At 41.8% G+C, this 15,303-nt stretch overlaps 1 protein-coding gene across 2 annotated transcripts in view; it reads left to right on the top strand.

The window, feature by feature from the left end:
* impact (impact RWD domain protein) overlaps nt 1-15,303 on the top strand; it is a 56,760-nt gene that overhangs the window by 19,960 nt on the left and 21,497 nt on the right. Inside the window, exons 6-8 of one of the 2 annotated variants that reach the window (XM_072660003.1) lie at nt 3,167-3,295; nt 3,574-3,671; nt 14,131-14,204. In XM_072660003.1, coding sequence (XP_072516104.1) covers nt 3,167-3,295; nt 3,574-3,671; nt 14,131-14,204 — 301 coding nt within the window. Of the gene's footprint in view, nt 1-3,163; nt 3,296-3,573; nt 3,672-14,130; nt 14,205-15,303 lie in introns of both variants that reach the window. The other variant, XM_072660002.1, reaches the window with a different exon arrangement.

The following is a 15,303-nucleotide window of genomic DNA, read 5'->3' on the forward strand; positions in this document are numbered from 1 at the left end:
TCGTGTAGATCCCTCGTGCCACCAAAACAGCTCTGAGCGATGGCAATAGAATCTCCACAGGACCTCAGGTACACCACCTGTGGCATCTGGAACACCAAGATGTTAGCAGCTACTTTAAAGAGCAGATCCAGCCTAAGCATCGGCGCCTTCAGGGCTTAGTGAGGAGCATTTCTGGACCTTCAGAATGGGTCTCTGCTCACTGCTATGTAATAACGTAAAAACTCCTCTCAATTTTGTCGTTAATTTGGGCAATTTGAGTTACAGATGCAGCAGAACTAAATTATCAACCACTTGGGGTAAAAAAATAAAAAACTTGTTTTAACAATATGCAATAATTAGCAAATGGTTGCAGATAAATAAGATTTTAGTTTTGCCGGACCGCCATTGGCAGCACAGAATCGTCAATGGCGTTTCACCAATGAAAAGTTTGGACCCAAAATATCTGCTCTTCATTGTGAAAAAGGTTCTGTGGCATAAAATGAACCCTGTAGCATTTTCTCTGACCCTGCCTGGAAAAGGCTGGGACTCCAGCCTTGCCCTTAGAAGTAGACCCCATATTTGCTAGTGTTTACATGTGAAGGGCCCAGGACCTCTTCAACATGGCTTGTGACTAATGCCGCGTTAACCATGTTTGTGTGGCCGGCGGCCGGTGCAGTAGCGATGTCGTTGCTGCAGTATTAATGACGGTCAGGCCAGGGGTCGATGCAGTCGCTATGCTGACGCCGCGGTAGCACCGCAGTGCCACTTCCTTTTACAGTAATACTTCAAGCAAGGAGACCCAACCTCATCTTACTTAAGGTCACATCTCCTCTCGGCAGCACAGGTGTTTGTTAGCTTTGTGGCGAGATGTCGTGCTTAGACCGCCTGTATGAAAAATTGTCTTCTAGGTCCCTGGGCCAGTCAGTAAACGAAATTGGTAGGTAATGACCACTGCATACCGAGAACACCCCACAAGACCTGCCTGATGTTTTGGAGATGTTCTGACCCAGTCATTATCTAGAACATCCCAGTTTGGTTCTTGTCAAAGTGGCTCAGATTCTTACTCTTGCCCATTTTTCTGCTTCTACGCCTCCATCACCTTCAGAACTGACTGTTTCTTCACTTGCTGCCCAATATGTCCACCCCTAGACAGGAGCCACTGCAGTCAGATCATCAATGTTTGTCGTTCAGTGGTTTTAATGTTATGGCTGCTATGACTGCTGTTGGATCCACTGGCATTCATGTAGCTTCTCTAACCCACTTCCTTTTCAATCAAGTCTCCCCCCCTGCAGCTTCCTATCTATGTCAGAGCAAAAAACGCCTTCCTTTGCTTGCAGCAGGAGAGCGAACCTTACCACATGCACGATTTTGGATTCTGGATATTTTGCCCTCATATGGCATCAGTGTTTTTTTGTTAAATAGACCCGTCTTCATTTGCATGAAGTCTCGTTTTTATGCATATAATTAACATTAGAGTTAAATGTCTGTAATAGATGGATTAATCTTCAGTTGTCTTTGATGTTTTTTTTTTTGTTTTTTTCACTGATCCCTGGTAAGAACGCATTAGACTGTCATGAGAAGTGCCACCCTTGCTTTCCATAGAGCAAACATCAGTTTTTGCAGTCATTATACTAATGAGATGCCGGTAACAGCAGGCCATTCCGCACAGCCTTCTCCAAGAGATCAAAAGGGAGTTTTAGTTCGGCCATGAATATTCAGATGAGCCGCTGGCATGAGTGGGCGAGGCTAGGAAATGAGGAAATGGTCAGGGGTTGCTAAAGCATGGCTCTGACAACCCGTGATTAACGTCTAAAACCGGTTGGCTCTGGCCCGGTTTATGTGATTAAATCTGTATTTACATAAAACCAATGTTTTACCTTAATATCCGTCCCATTCTCTTGTTCACTCCTTCTGATGATTTCATCCACACACAGAAGCCTGTAGCCTTGTCCCTGTAGAGAAGTACTGCCAAATAGAATAGGACTCTCTGGAGCAGATAGTAGACAGACGTCAACCTGTTGGCACCATGCCTAATGCCATGCATGATGCTAGAGGGGTATAAAGCCTCCCAGTTGGGTTGCAGCACTAGGAGATTTCATGGTATGATGATAAGCTGTTACAGCATTCAGTATTGTTTTTTAACAAAATACTAACTAAGTCTCTCAAGTAAGAATTATAGATTAATCTGCTGATTATTGTTTCCATTGGTCAAATAATTGATTGGTTTTTAAAACTCTAACAATAGTAAATCATCAATTATCAATGATCAATTATCATCAATTTTCATATCATGGTATACCTAAAAACGGTTTACCGCTGCCCTCCCCAGAAGTAGAGGAAGTGTGCTCTCTGGAATGATGGTGGTGCTCCATCCAATACTGTTGGGATGAGTTGGGGATGATGAGGTCGGGTGGTAATCATCTGACCAACAATCTGACCTTATGACTAATGCTCTTGTCACCGAATGCAATCAAATGCAAATGCAGCAATGCTCCTCCAAAATCTCATAGAAGAAGAGTTCCTTTCTGGACAGTAGAGACAGTTACTCCAACAACAGCAGGAGCAATACCCTTGATTTCAGAAGAAACTATGAAATGAATGAGCAGGTGTCCCAATACTTTTGTCCATTTAGTGGACTTCACCTGGCCTGGTCTTATTTGCATATGCACAGAAAGAATGCTAATCCTTTGATTAAACCTTTGAAGTCCAAATAGAAGATCGTGACCCTCAGACCTTGCCAGTCTTACAGCGCTGTATTAAACACAATATCAGGTGATTGGGTTTTGTTCCCGTTCTTGTTTGAAGGAAGGGCAGAAGCTAAGTTCGGCATCAGGCAAGTCAAGAGTGCTGTGGGTTTTTTTGGCTGATTAGTGCAGGTCTGTTGACGGCAGAATATTCAAATCGTTCCAGCTGGCTCAACAGGAGCAGGTCTCTGACCTTTTCTGCCTCTTGTCGTTCTCTCTTGATTGTAAGCATTGATTGCAGTACACCAATTAAACCCTTTAAGAAGACCCTCGCAAGAATCCCACCTTGTCATTACTGAAGGAACGCTGCAGGTAAAAGGTGTCTAATTGTATTGTGTGAAAAAGGGACAGGTCGACACCTATTTCGAGTGATTTCGGTGTTGTTATGGGTCACAATCCTACCATCGCATGACATCGTGTGTCCTGTTTCTGTTATTTAGCAGAAGAACCAGAGACGTGCAGAGCAGCAGTGACAACTGAGGAACAGGATGAAGGCTGGGGTGATGTCCCAGACTACAGCTCTCTGAAGCTCAGCACAGAGCAGGCGCACCTGTTCTCCAGCTCTTCAGCAGGCAAGTGAGGCCGAGTTCAACCGGCGCTCTCCATTTCTTTGTTTTTCATTTCCAGCCTTGACGTCTAATCGAGTGTAATCCGATTTCAGATATGTGTGTTTGTAATTTGTCGCAGCTCCAGAATAATTAATAATAATAATTATTAATTATAAGCAAAATTGCCTAGGCATTGCTTGGATTTGGGGGGGGGGGCATGTTCGTGTCTGCCTTATAATCCCCTAGCTTGTGATTTTGTGAACCATGAGAGAAAACGCTGTGTGTGTTTGGCGTCTTTTCAGACGAGGAGGAGATGCCGCCGATTAAACACGGCGAAGCGGTCACAGACAGACGCAGCACCTTCCAGCCTCATTTAGCCCCAGTAGTGACACCTAAACAGGTATGTTATGTGCATATTAGTCTATTAGCAAGTTCCCTTTCCCCCCCAGTCTGTCTGTCTGTCTGTCTGTCTAGGTACATTACACTCAGCAAACATGCAATTTTTAATCTAACCAGCCAATCGTATGGCAGCAGTGCAGTGCAGTCTGATATGGTCCAGGTGCTTCAGATAATATTCACATCTGAATCTGGACAAAATATGATGGCATGATTGTTGGTGCCAGACATGCTGGCTTCAGTGCTTCTAGAACTGCTGATCTCCTCTAGAGTTCAGAGCTCAGAATGATGAGATGCAGTTCTGCAGGTGGAAACACCTTGTTGATAGGAGAGGTCCACAGAGAATGGTCAGACTGGGTGAAGCTGAGCAGAACGGGCTACATTAACATTGTGGAGAGCAGGAAAGCATCTCAGAAAGAACACCACCACGTCCAAGCCTGAGGAGCATCAGCTACACCAGCAGAAGACTACGTCCGATTCCCATTCTGTCTGCCAAGACCAGAAAGCTGAGGCTGCAGTGGGCACAGGCTTTACAGTGTTAATATACACGGTATGGACAGAAGTATTTGGACACCTGCTCGTTTATTGTTTCTTCTGAAATAAGAGGGTATTAGAAAGAGTTGATCCTGCTGCTGTTGGAGTAACTGTCTCTGCTGTCCAGAGAGGCAGGCTTTCTGCTAGATTTTGGAGGAGGAGCATTGCTGTGAGGTTTTGATTGCATTGAGCGAGAAGCGCGTTACTAGTGAGGTCAGGATGTTGGATGATGATCACCACCCCACCTCATCATCCCCTAAGCCTCCCAGCTCATCCCAAAAGTATTGGGTGGAGCTCCACCACCATCATTCCAGAGAACACAGTTCTTCTTCCACTGCTCCACAGCTCCTCAATGCTGCTGGGGGGCTTTATACCCCTCTACTAGCCCACGCCTGGCATTAGGCAGCATGGTGCCCATAGGTTTATCACGTTTATCTGCTCCAGAGAGTCGTATTCTACAAGGACTAGACACATCTGTACCAGCGGTGGGTGCAACTCGGAATGCATTCATTAGAAGGGGTGTCCACAAATATTTGGACATATAGTGAAGTCTGATGCCTGATTTGTGGCACCCCTTTTTTTAATTGCCCTGATTATCCTGCTGTCTGGACCAGGCATAAGCTAGTTGGTCACTATCCTCAAAGCCTTCTAACACATCTCCGGGCCTGATTGTTACCCAGTGACTTCAGTTGTTCTATAAAAAGGAACCACATAAACGTGCTGTGGATTACTTCCCTCAGGCTGGGATTGAGCACCACTGGGTAAAGCTTAAAGGGTTTTACATCAATGGCGTGTCCCTGGTGACTGTCAGGGCTTAAAGTGTGTGTGGAAAACCACCCGTAAATGTCTTGAAGAGGTAGAGAACCAGCTCTCAGTGTCTCGAAGGCATATTTCACACACCTGTCCTCACCAATAAACGTTCCTCGCCCTCATTGCTTGTCAGAAAAGTGATCTGACGAGTTGTCTGATGCCTGTTTTTAGAAATTCCTCTCAACGTTGCCCTCAAGTGCATATTCATAATTCTGAAAGTGTTTCGGCTTGTCACTTTCGGAATCTCTGGCTTTCAAACCCATGCCTGCGCGCACGCGCTCCCCCGCCGCCACACAAAGCGCCTCACAGCTGTCACTACTCCCGTCCCCGGCGAGCTCTGAGGCAGATGACTCATTCACACCTGCCCGGCAGATCACGGCTGTTTCTCTGCTCGGAACCTGTGTTTAGCTTTCTGTTCTCGGCCTCCGAGGAGGATGCAACATCTTCACTTCTGAGAAATATCAATAGTTCTCTGTCGGTCACTTGTCTGACAGCTTGCTTAGAGAGAGGCAGACACCTTGCACTAACCTGAGAGTAAGGCAACACCTGCCTACCTGCCTGCTCTCTCGTATTTATTGCTTTCAGCACCTGCTAGAGTTCTGGAGAAGATCCGCTGTTGAAGAAATGCTCCAGTTGTTTCCCCAAACCAATTATCTTTCAGGCTTTTTATGTGTGCATATGGACGATTACCCCAGGCACATTGTTTTAATTCATGCAAAAACCTTGCATCTCCATTTTTGCCGTCATGTGAATCTGCCAGTTGGTTTTTGCAATGTGTCCCAATATCTAGATGAATGGACCAATAGAAATGCTCCACATTGACTTGGAATGAAATAATTTTCCATTGACCTCCATTCCAAGACTTAAGAAGGTTTTATCCCTCTCCTGTAAAGCTGTCCTTTTCCAGCCCTGCGATGATGTGCATTACATGCAGGAGCTACAGGCTGGCTTGAAGAATGCTGGAGTGTTTCTTTAAATCCCGGCTGAGTGTTTACATACCTGCTCTGTTAGTGAGAGATCCACTTCATGCATGAGTACCATTAGCTGTTTCAAGAGCGGCTCTGAGTATAGTGACCGACAAGCTTATGCCTGGTCCAGACAGCAGGATATCAGGGCAATTGAAAAAAGGGGTGCCCCAAATCAGGCATCAGACTTCACCATATGTCCAAATATTTGTGGACACCCCTTCTAACGTCAGAAAAAATCAATGCATCTGTTTGTAAATTCAGCATTTAATCATCAGAACATAAGAGTTATCACTTTTGTTTTTCTGTATCAATCAGTTGTAATTAGAGAATAAATAACTGCATAGTGGAAAAATAATTACCGTCACCCTTATGTTCCGTTTGTCGATTTCCATCTACAGTTCTGACTCTAATTAGTTTCAGAGGATTAAACTGTAAACTGTAGGATTTTGGATTCAAAGGAAAGAAATGAAATGTGCAAGTATGCATTAAATAATATTTACATTCAAAAAGCTTCTACAGATTGATTCTGCGTTTAAAGTGGGGTGTAGGAGACCAAAGATGCGTACCGTGCCGTGCTGTGCCCGGGGTGTCAGAATCCACAAATCCGTGAACCTTCACAATATTGCAGCTCCTCCTTCTTTCTCGTCAGGCCATTCTTCTTTTATTATTTCTGCTAAAACCTGTAGACTGTTGGCAGGAACTTTTGATCAACTTGAACTCATAGTAAAGTACATTATATGATGGTTTAGATGCTGACTTTGAACAGAATTACGAGTAAGAAATAATTACTGTCGACTTTCACCATATTTTTGTTATTGACAGTAACAGATGTCACGTCTAAGGGATGAACTCTGTGCTTATTGTTGTTAATCTGCTTATGAATGAAAGTAATAAACCAAGAGATGATGTGCTTTCTGTGTTAGTAGGTACAATGCAAGGTGGATTCAAACCTGGGGTAAAATCGCTGTAATGCACATAGGGCCTCGAGTGAAATTAAATGAAAATATAATAATGTAAACATGTTTTATGCAGAAATCTGTACCATTACCACCAAAGCAAATATATATATATATATATATATATATATATATATATATATATATATATATATATATATATATATATATATATATATATATATATATATATGTGTGTGTGTGTGTGTGTGTGTGTGTGTGTGTGTGTGTGTGTATATATGTACATATGTGTGTATATGTGTATATATATAAAAAATATATGTGTGTGTGTGTGTGTGTGTGTGTGTGTGTATAGCGCTCCGAAAAACTTCACATGCATTGTATCTCCACATGTATGGCAGACATTTTTTTCCAGAAATTTCATCAATGAAATGAATGGCATAAAGTCCCAACAGCAATGTGAAAGACTAGTGGAGAAACTGTCAAAACATGAGAGCTGTGATTGGTCAGTCGAGGTTATTTCACCATAGTGATTTCTGAATGCTCTCAAAGTTCAGATATTAGTACTGTGTTTAAATCTGAATAATAACTTCTTTACATTATAATTATTATCATAATTTCTTTGCGTTATTGGAGCAGCTGTTTTTGAGCAGTTGTCATTTCTGCAAATAAATAAATTCTCTAAATAGCAAATACAACACAGATGTTCAGTTTCTTAAACACACTGCCTGTTAATAGTAAAATCATCTGCCAGATACCACAGGACACCTTCTGAGGTCTTGTGAAGTCCATACCTTGAATGGTCAGATATGTTGTGGCAGCACAAGAGGAACCTACTCTAGATTAGACAGTGGGCATCAGTGTTATGGCTATATAAATATTTGGTATGCTGGAGCTGGAGCTGGAACTGACCTCAGGAGGACAGTATACCAAATCTGTAGCTGTTAATGTTTGAAATGATCAGGGGAATGAGCATCAGGACGAGTGTGTTGACTGAGATTAAAAAGTTAATCCAGTAATTAGTTTAAATAGCGCAGCACAATACACACACCTGCAGATCCATGTTTGATTATTGCTTTTAGATTATTATTATTTACAAATAAAATCAGTCATATTTCAATGTATATTTAAATACATGTTTGCATTTTGCGCATTAATATTACAACTAATGCTTCTACTACTCCTCCTTCTGCAACTTCATATACTGCCAAAAAAACTACTACTAGTAAAACGAATAATGATGATAATAATAATAGTAGTAGTGATAATAATAATAAGTAACAATAAAAATAATAATAATAATACAAATAATAAAATAATATTAAAAGTAATAATAAAATTAATAACAATGGCGGTTACATATGGTAACACGAAACAAGAGCTTTACAGTTAACACAAACGTACCATCATTTTAATGTAATTAAAACAAATAATTAAAACTAGAAATGAATAAATAAAGGCAAACATTTAAATATATATTTGATACTAAGAACAAATATCTATATTAAAATCTCCACCACAATAAAATGTAAGAACCCATATCATAGTTTGGGGACAAAAATATTGGAAAAGCAAAAATAGTAAACATAAATTAATTAAAAAAAACATGTAAAACATAATTAACATTATTTACTTATTATTATTTATATAGTATATGATGAATAGTATGATGATGATGATGATGATGATAAAAATAACAACAATCAAAAAAATAGTAATACAAATGAAAAATAATAATAAATGCAGTAATAATAATAATAATAATAATGTTGGCGGTTACATATGGTGACATGGAACAATTGAAAGAGCTTTACAGTTCACACAAACGTACCATAATTTTAACATCATGAAAAAAAAAGAATTAAAACAGTAGTACTGGATGCACGTCACTACATCTGTGAATGAACCTGAAATAAATAAATAAATAAATAAAAGCAAACAAAGAAATATATATTTGATAGCAAGCTCTGTGCTTAAACTAAGCTGAAGTTAAAACAGAATTATCGATTGTGTTCATTCTGATTATTTATTTATCATTTTTGCAGACACTAAAGCAGCCGTAGTAAACAGAGGAGGGCCTGCATTGCAATGATCTCTGGCTTACTGTAGGTTCACCTTACTGGCTGTAGGTTCACCTCCTCCCTGAAGTTAACATCATCCCAGTCGTCCTGAATTTAGTTTCATGGTGTTTTGGCTGTCCTCGTCTTCGCTTCTGGAAGTTGCTGAATGAGAGTATAATAATAAGCTGCATTTGAATAAGTCTGGCTGATGAGTGTTCCTCTCGTTAATCCAATATTAACCCAGAATCTTTCGTTGGAGGTCTTTTATATGCAGTGAAGTCATCCTCTGCTTTGAGGGAAAATAATCCCCTGCTTTCATAAAAGGGGGCAGATGTTTCGTACTTGCCTCTGCAGTGAAGAACCTGTAGCTCCAGAATGGTGACTTTACAGAAGGCAATAACAAATGATGGAGGAAAAGTAAAACGGACAAAAATGGATGCATGTTTTTCACCGAACAGCAGCGATTTACTCTTATTAAAAATAAAGAACAGCGGCACAGATCGAGCGTTCTGTTCTGCAGCCTGTAATTTGCCGTGTGTACTTTAATCTCTTAAAAAATCAGCGCTCGAGGCTTTAATTTGATTGAAATGCAGGCCATTCTTGAGGCTCGCTCTTACAATTGGTAGGTTGTTGGTGTTAGAGTGGTGTTGACGCTGTAGTTATCCACCTCACATAAAGAGCTTCACGAAATTACACTTCCTCTATATGTTCTGCCTCTGAATCTTAATAGATGGTTGTTGGAGTTGTTGCCATATGGAGTCTGATTAAAGAGAGGAAAGAATTAAAAAAGGAAAACAACCTTGTCCTGCCAGAGTTATCCACTTCTCCAGCCAAGGTCACTGAATGCCAGATTAGCGGATGTGTTGTTTGTGTTGCCGTCCCACCCAGAACGAGTAGCAGGCTGAAGACTTGGAACTCTGTGTGCTTGGTGGCCTGGTTCCAGCTCCGCTTCCATTATAAGCAACAGTGTCATCATTCGGAATTGGCAAAGGGAGACACACCGAACATTTGTCAGACGCAATTTTTCACACTGAAGGAAATCAAGTACCAGCGCACAGAGACTGTAAACAGCTAGATGTCAGGGATCTGCATTAAAGTGATGATGTTTTGGCCGGAAATCCTCTAGTTAATGCAGTTTTAACTTCACAAATGCAGACGATCAGCCAAGACACAGTTCAGTGAAGTTTCTGCAGTGACACTTTATCTGTACTGCTTCCTTTCTAAAGGACATGAACGCTTCACAGACTCTCAGGAACATCTCAGCACCATCTCTGTGATGGAGCAGCATCTAAACTTTCAGTAGATGATCAACCCCCTCCAAAAAAGTTTTCCCATTCATTCCTCAGGTAGAAGTGAGTGGAGATACGAGGGTTTTAAAGACTTCTATAGAAGCTGAAGTATCAACTGAAGCTTTTTACTCCAGTAAAAGTGTAAAAGTACTGGTTTCAGAACGACTTCAAGTAGAAAAGTAAAAGTAATGGAAGGAAAACAAAGGCTGAAAGCTTAGGCCGTACCACAGGGGTCTATAGTGCACTACCCCCCCCCCCTCCCCCTCCCCAAAAACCCATTTCTCTAAAAGTCATAATGAGGAGAATGATCTATTAAAATGTTGATGTTAAAAATGTTGGGCTGCACTAGGCTCCTGTTTCAGCTGCAGATCTGCCCATTGAAAATGAAGCATTTCAGTAATATCAGCTCTATTAAAGGAGCGTCTCTGTGCTCTACTGAGCATTAACATGAGCTTCATGGAGGAAAATATGAGGAGTCGTTGTCTAGAAGTTTTGTAAAGCTGCAGAAAGTCAAACTTCAGAGGCGTGTGATCAATAAGCTTTATTGGAATGTAAATGTGGGGCTCAGTCGGGACGTTTCACTGCAGCTCTCTTGAGTCTCTGTCACGGACACAGTCTTCATACTAGACTACAGACGTCTGCTGTGAGCTCGTTAGCTGACTGTGTTATCCAGAGGGTCTACAGGGTTACTCGTATTAGAGGTGGACACATTCTCTTATTGGTCAAGTGCAGCATAGAACCCCAGTATCCCACATGGAGACCTACAACCCTATGATCAATTAACCAGTGCTCCGACCACTTGGCCCACGCTAGCCGGCTTTTATTGTTTCTAACTTATGCTTCAGACTTACAGTCTACATCAGTCTACATCTACTACATCATGATTTGATCACCAAAGTGCATCCGGAGTCTTGTGTTGCTAAGCAAGTGACATGGCAAACGCAACTCCCTGGACTGTCTGACTGAGCTTGTCGACAGAAACAGCAGATCTGTACAGTTGAAAAAAAAGAGACTAGTACGTTTACAGCTGCTCATCATAGAGCAGAAACACTGACGGCAAACAGCAGGTAAACGACAGGTAATCGCTGTAACATGCTCTTGGGTTCTCATTGTGTATTACTGTGTTATTTGCTTCAGGAGGAAAGTGCCAGGTCCCCTGTGCTGACACATGTGCTGCCCAACATTGCTTAAGAGTAATGAGGGGAGAAAGCACCATCTACCCACCCAGAGAGAGCACGGCCAATTGTGCTCTCTCAGACTCCGGATGCTGATGGCAAAGTGGCACTGCTCGGGATTCAAACTCGCGCCCCCGGAGCCATAATGTCAGCACATTAGACTGCTCAGCTACTCTGAGCCCCATTTGGGGTATTAACATTGCTTAAAACGTAGGGAGCATGTGTGAATTTGTGCTGTGTGTATGTAATCTATAATGATGTGTAATCCTTATGGCCAAAATTACACATGTTGATGAACAAGTTCAGCACTATTTTCTCATACAAACACAGGAATAACACACAAAACTAGACCAGTCATTTCATATGGGTCACGTCCACAGCAGGAAATCTGACTGGTCAGTGCCACTGTGAAAGCAGGCAGGCAGCCACTGCAGCAGCGCAGTAGTAATAGTAGTAGTAGTAGGCCAAAGAGCCACCAAAGGGGTTTAAGAAATTGGATCTGCAGTCCGTCTGTAACTGTATCTCTAACGCAAACTGCTCCCGCCTGTGTGTGAAGTGTTTTCTCACTCCATTTCCCACTTTCTGAGGTCACACTCTCACAGTTGTCTCAGGTACCAGCTTCAGATATCACACCTAAGCCCAGATGCAATGCTGGTTATTGGACACTGCTGATTTGAGGCTTAAGACAAGTATATATTTACATGGATACATGTAACATGTATAGCGCTTTTTACAACCTTTACAGAATCAGTAATTAGTAAAACACAAGAAATCAACAACATAAAAAGACATGAAAAATCTAAGACCCCCAGTGAGCCCCAACGGCGACAGTGGCAAGGAAAAACTCCCTCAGAGCTGGAGGAAGAAACCTTGGGAGAAACCAAGACTCACAAGAGGGACCCGACCCGCCCTCCTCTGATCAGAACTATTAGTAAATTATTGATAAAAGTCACCAAACCACCTAAACTGCTCAGGTGTGCAGCATATTCATAATCATAATATAATAATCATGGTGTAGTAGAATATAGTCATGGTAATGAGAGTAATGATGGGTAATAGTGGTGATATTAATAGTGGCAGATAAGAGTTAAGAGTCCATTTAGGTTTGAACATGGTCATTAGGCAGGTAGCAGTGGCAGGAGGGTGTGCCGCTGGTCTGCTATGGGTGGTGGGGGACCCTGGCTTTCTAAGCTGGGATATGCGAAGAGATTAATTTCCTTGTACTGTCGAAGTGTATATGCCTGTGTTATATGGGCAAAAGTTTTGGGACACATCTCTAATCATCAAATTCCGGTGTTTCATTCAGTCCTATTGCCACCACAGGTGTATAAACTCAAGCCTCTAACCATGCAGCCTCCCTTTCTTACACACATTAGTGAAAGAATGGGTGGTTCTAAAGAGCTCACTGAACTCCAGCGTGGTTCTGTGATAGGTAATTACGCCACCTGTGCAACTGTTGTTCGTGTCGGTTCGTGAAATTTCCACAATTTCAAAAGGCAGGGTGACGAAGTGCTGAGGAGCATAGTGTAGAAAAGTCTCCAACGCTCTGCTGGCTCAATGACTGCAGAGCTCTGGACATGCTGTTAGAGCTGCAGAGGGGGGCCAGCTCCTTATTAAATGCCTATGGGTTTAGAAATGGGACATCATAAAAGCTACCATAGGTGTAACATATAGGTGTCCCAATACTTTTGTCCATATAGTATATTGTCTCTGTTGTGCAAAACCCTTTCACTTTCTCCATAACATGAATCAAAATTTCATGATGAATTGGCCAATAGAAATGCTCCAAAATGACCAGGATTAGAATCTTTTTACACAGACTTCCATTGAAAGTTGATAATGACCAAATAAGGAAAAAATAGAGATTGCAGAAAGTGCAAAGCAGGCCTGAGCACAAGCCAAAACATCCAAATGTGCGAGAGAGGTAGGAGAGGACTTGCAAACACACAGCATTTACAGCAGAAGCTCCACAGGGCAGCCCGGTGAGTGACTGAGATGGTAAAACTGTAGTAAAACTGCAGCCAGACTCTTTAGCTCAGTAAACAGCGTACACCAGGGACGTCTGCAGCACTCATCTGCATTCACCGAGCCCTTGCAAACTTTGCGAGAGCAGCTCTTCAGTCATCTCCGCAGTATCGACTCGGTGCCACAAGCTACAAGTATTTTAATACATCCCATTGAAATCAGCTGAAAGGAGGCTTTGTTCCAGACTGCGGTGTCATATTGATCTAGTCTAAGATGTATTGTGGAGCAATACCTATAGGCTAATTTGTTATTCCGAGGACGTGCTGAGCTGTTGTGACGAGGGAGGAAATTGGTGTAGGCACGGCAATAATTTCTGCTGCCATCCGGCCTTACTTCGGGATCAGTGTCTTTCATTAGGTTCATTACGTCGCATAAACACGGACTTCATTACATCGCCGAGGCGCAGACTGTTAACACTGGCACATACTCATACACACACACATAGCTTTTCATTCCATCACTCGGTATCAATATGACCAAGTGTGTGTGTGTGTGTGTGTGTGTGTGTGTGTGTGTGGACAGTATAATGGACCAAAAGGTGTTTTGAATGATGGTGAAGTGTTTGATTCTTCATTCTGGGCTCAGATGGGAATCTTTTCCATTCACTTGAATGAAATTCACACGTTAAGAAGAATATCTGTGACTTGTGATGCATCAGACGTGTCTTCTGCTGTTTCCTTTGCAGGTTCAGAGGGTGATAGACCAACTATACGAAAACAAGAAAATTGCGAGTGCCACTCACAACATCTATGCATACAGGTATTTGCAGCCACATAATTATCAGCTTGCGCTCTGTGAATGCATAGAAGTGCATGTGCCGGCAGACAGAAATGTGCTGTTAGTGTGACTGAGTGTGTGTGTGTGTGTGTGTGTATGTGTGTGTGCTTAGTTTTGTTTATGTCTAATAGAACTGAAAGATATTCAGTTCTGGGGGGGGGGGGGGGGGGGGGTTGCACTGTGATATTTAAAGGGCCCATATTGTAGAAAACAACATTTTTCTGACCCCCAGCCCCTGTCTGCTTGTTTTAAATATCTAATAATGTGTTGTACGATTAAAGAGATGTCAGGGAATTAGAATGTATATGTTGTTATAGTCAGTATAATGCAGTTTAATCGTAATTAAATGCTGTAAACATTGCGATCTGCATGTCAGAGGTCAGGATGATTGGCAGTGGTGTCAAAATGCCAATGATTCATGTAGCCACTGGTTCTGATTGACATAAAAGGTTTTGAAATATCATTTTAAAGAAATAAACAATACAAAACGTTTGACGTGTGCTGATCTTGCAGCATGAAGCTGGAGTTCCACCTTAAAACCGCATTACATTTACATTTAAGGCATTTAGCAGACGCTAAGATTCAAAGATATCTCTATGCTCAAACACTACTAAACACAAGTCAATTAGGAGACTGTAATCATCGTAAGGCCTGGACTGAGCTATGAAAATCATAGTTTGAGGAGAATCATGCAAATGCCACCTGTGCAACTGTTGAAGTCGGTTCGTGAAATTTCCACAATTTCAAAAGGCAGGGTGCCGAAGTGCTGAGGAACATAGTGCAGAAAAGTCTACAACGGTCTGCTGGCTCAATGACTGCAGAGCTCCGGACATGCTGCTGTTAGAGCTGCAGAGGGGGATCAGCTCCATATTAAATGCCTATAAGTAAAAAAAAATGGGACGTCATAAAAGCTACCGTAGGCATAACGTATAGGTGTCCCAATACTTTTGTCCATATAGTGGACAAGTATTGAAAGTGTATTGTCTCTATTGTGCAAAACCCTTTTACTTTCTCCATAATATGAATCAAAATTTCATGATGAATTGGCCAATAAAAATGCTCCAAAATGACCGGGATTAGA

Source organism: Salminus brasiliensis, chromosome 17 (genome assembly GCF_030463535.1).
Source record: "Salminus brasiliensis chromosome 17, fSalBra1.hap2, whole genome shotgun sequence".
Lineage (NCBI taxonomy): Eukaryota > Metazoa > Chordata > Actinopteri > Characiformes > Bryconidae > Salminus > Salminus brasiliensis.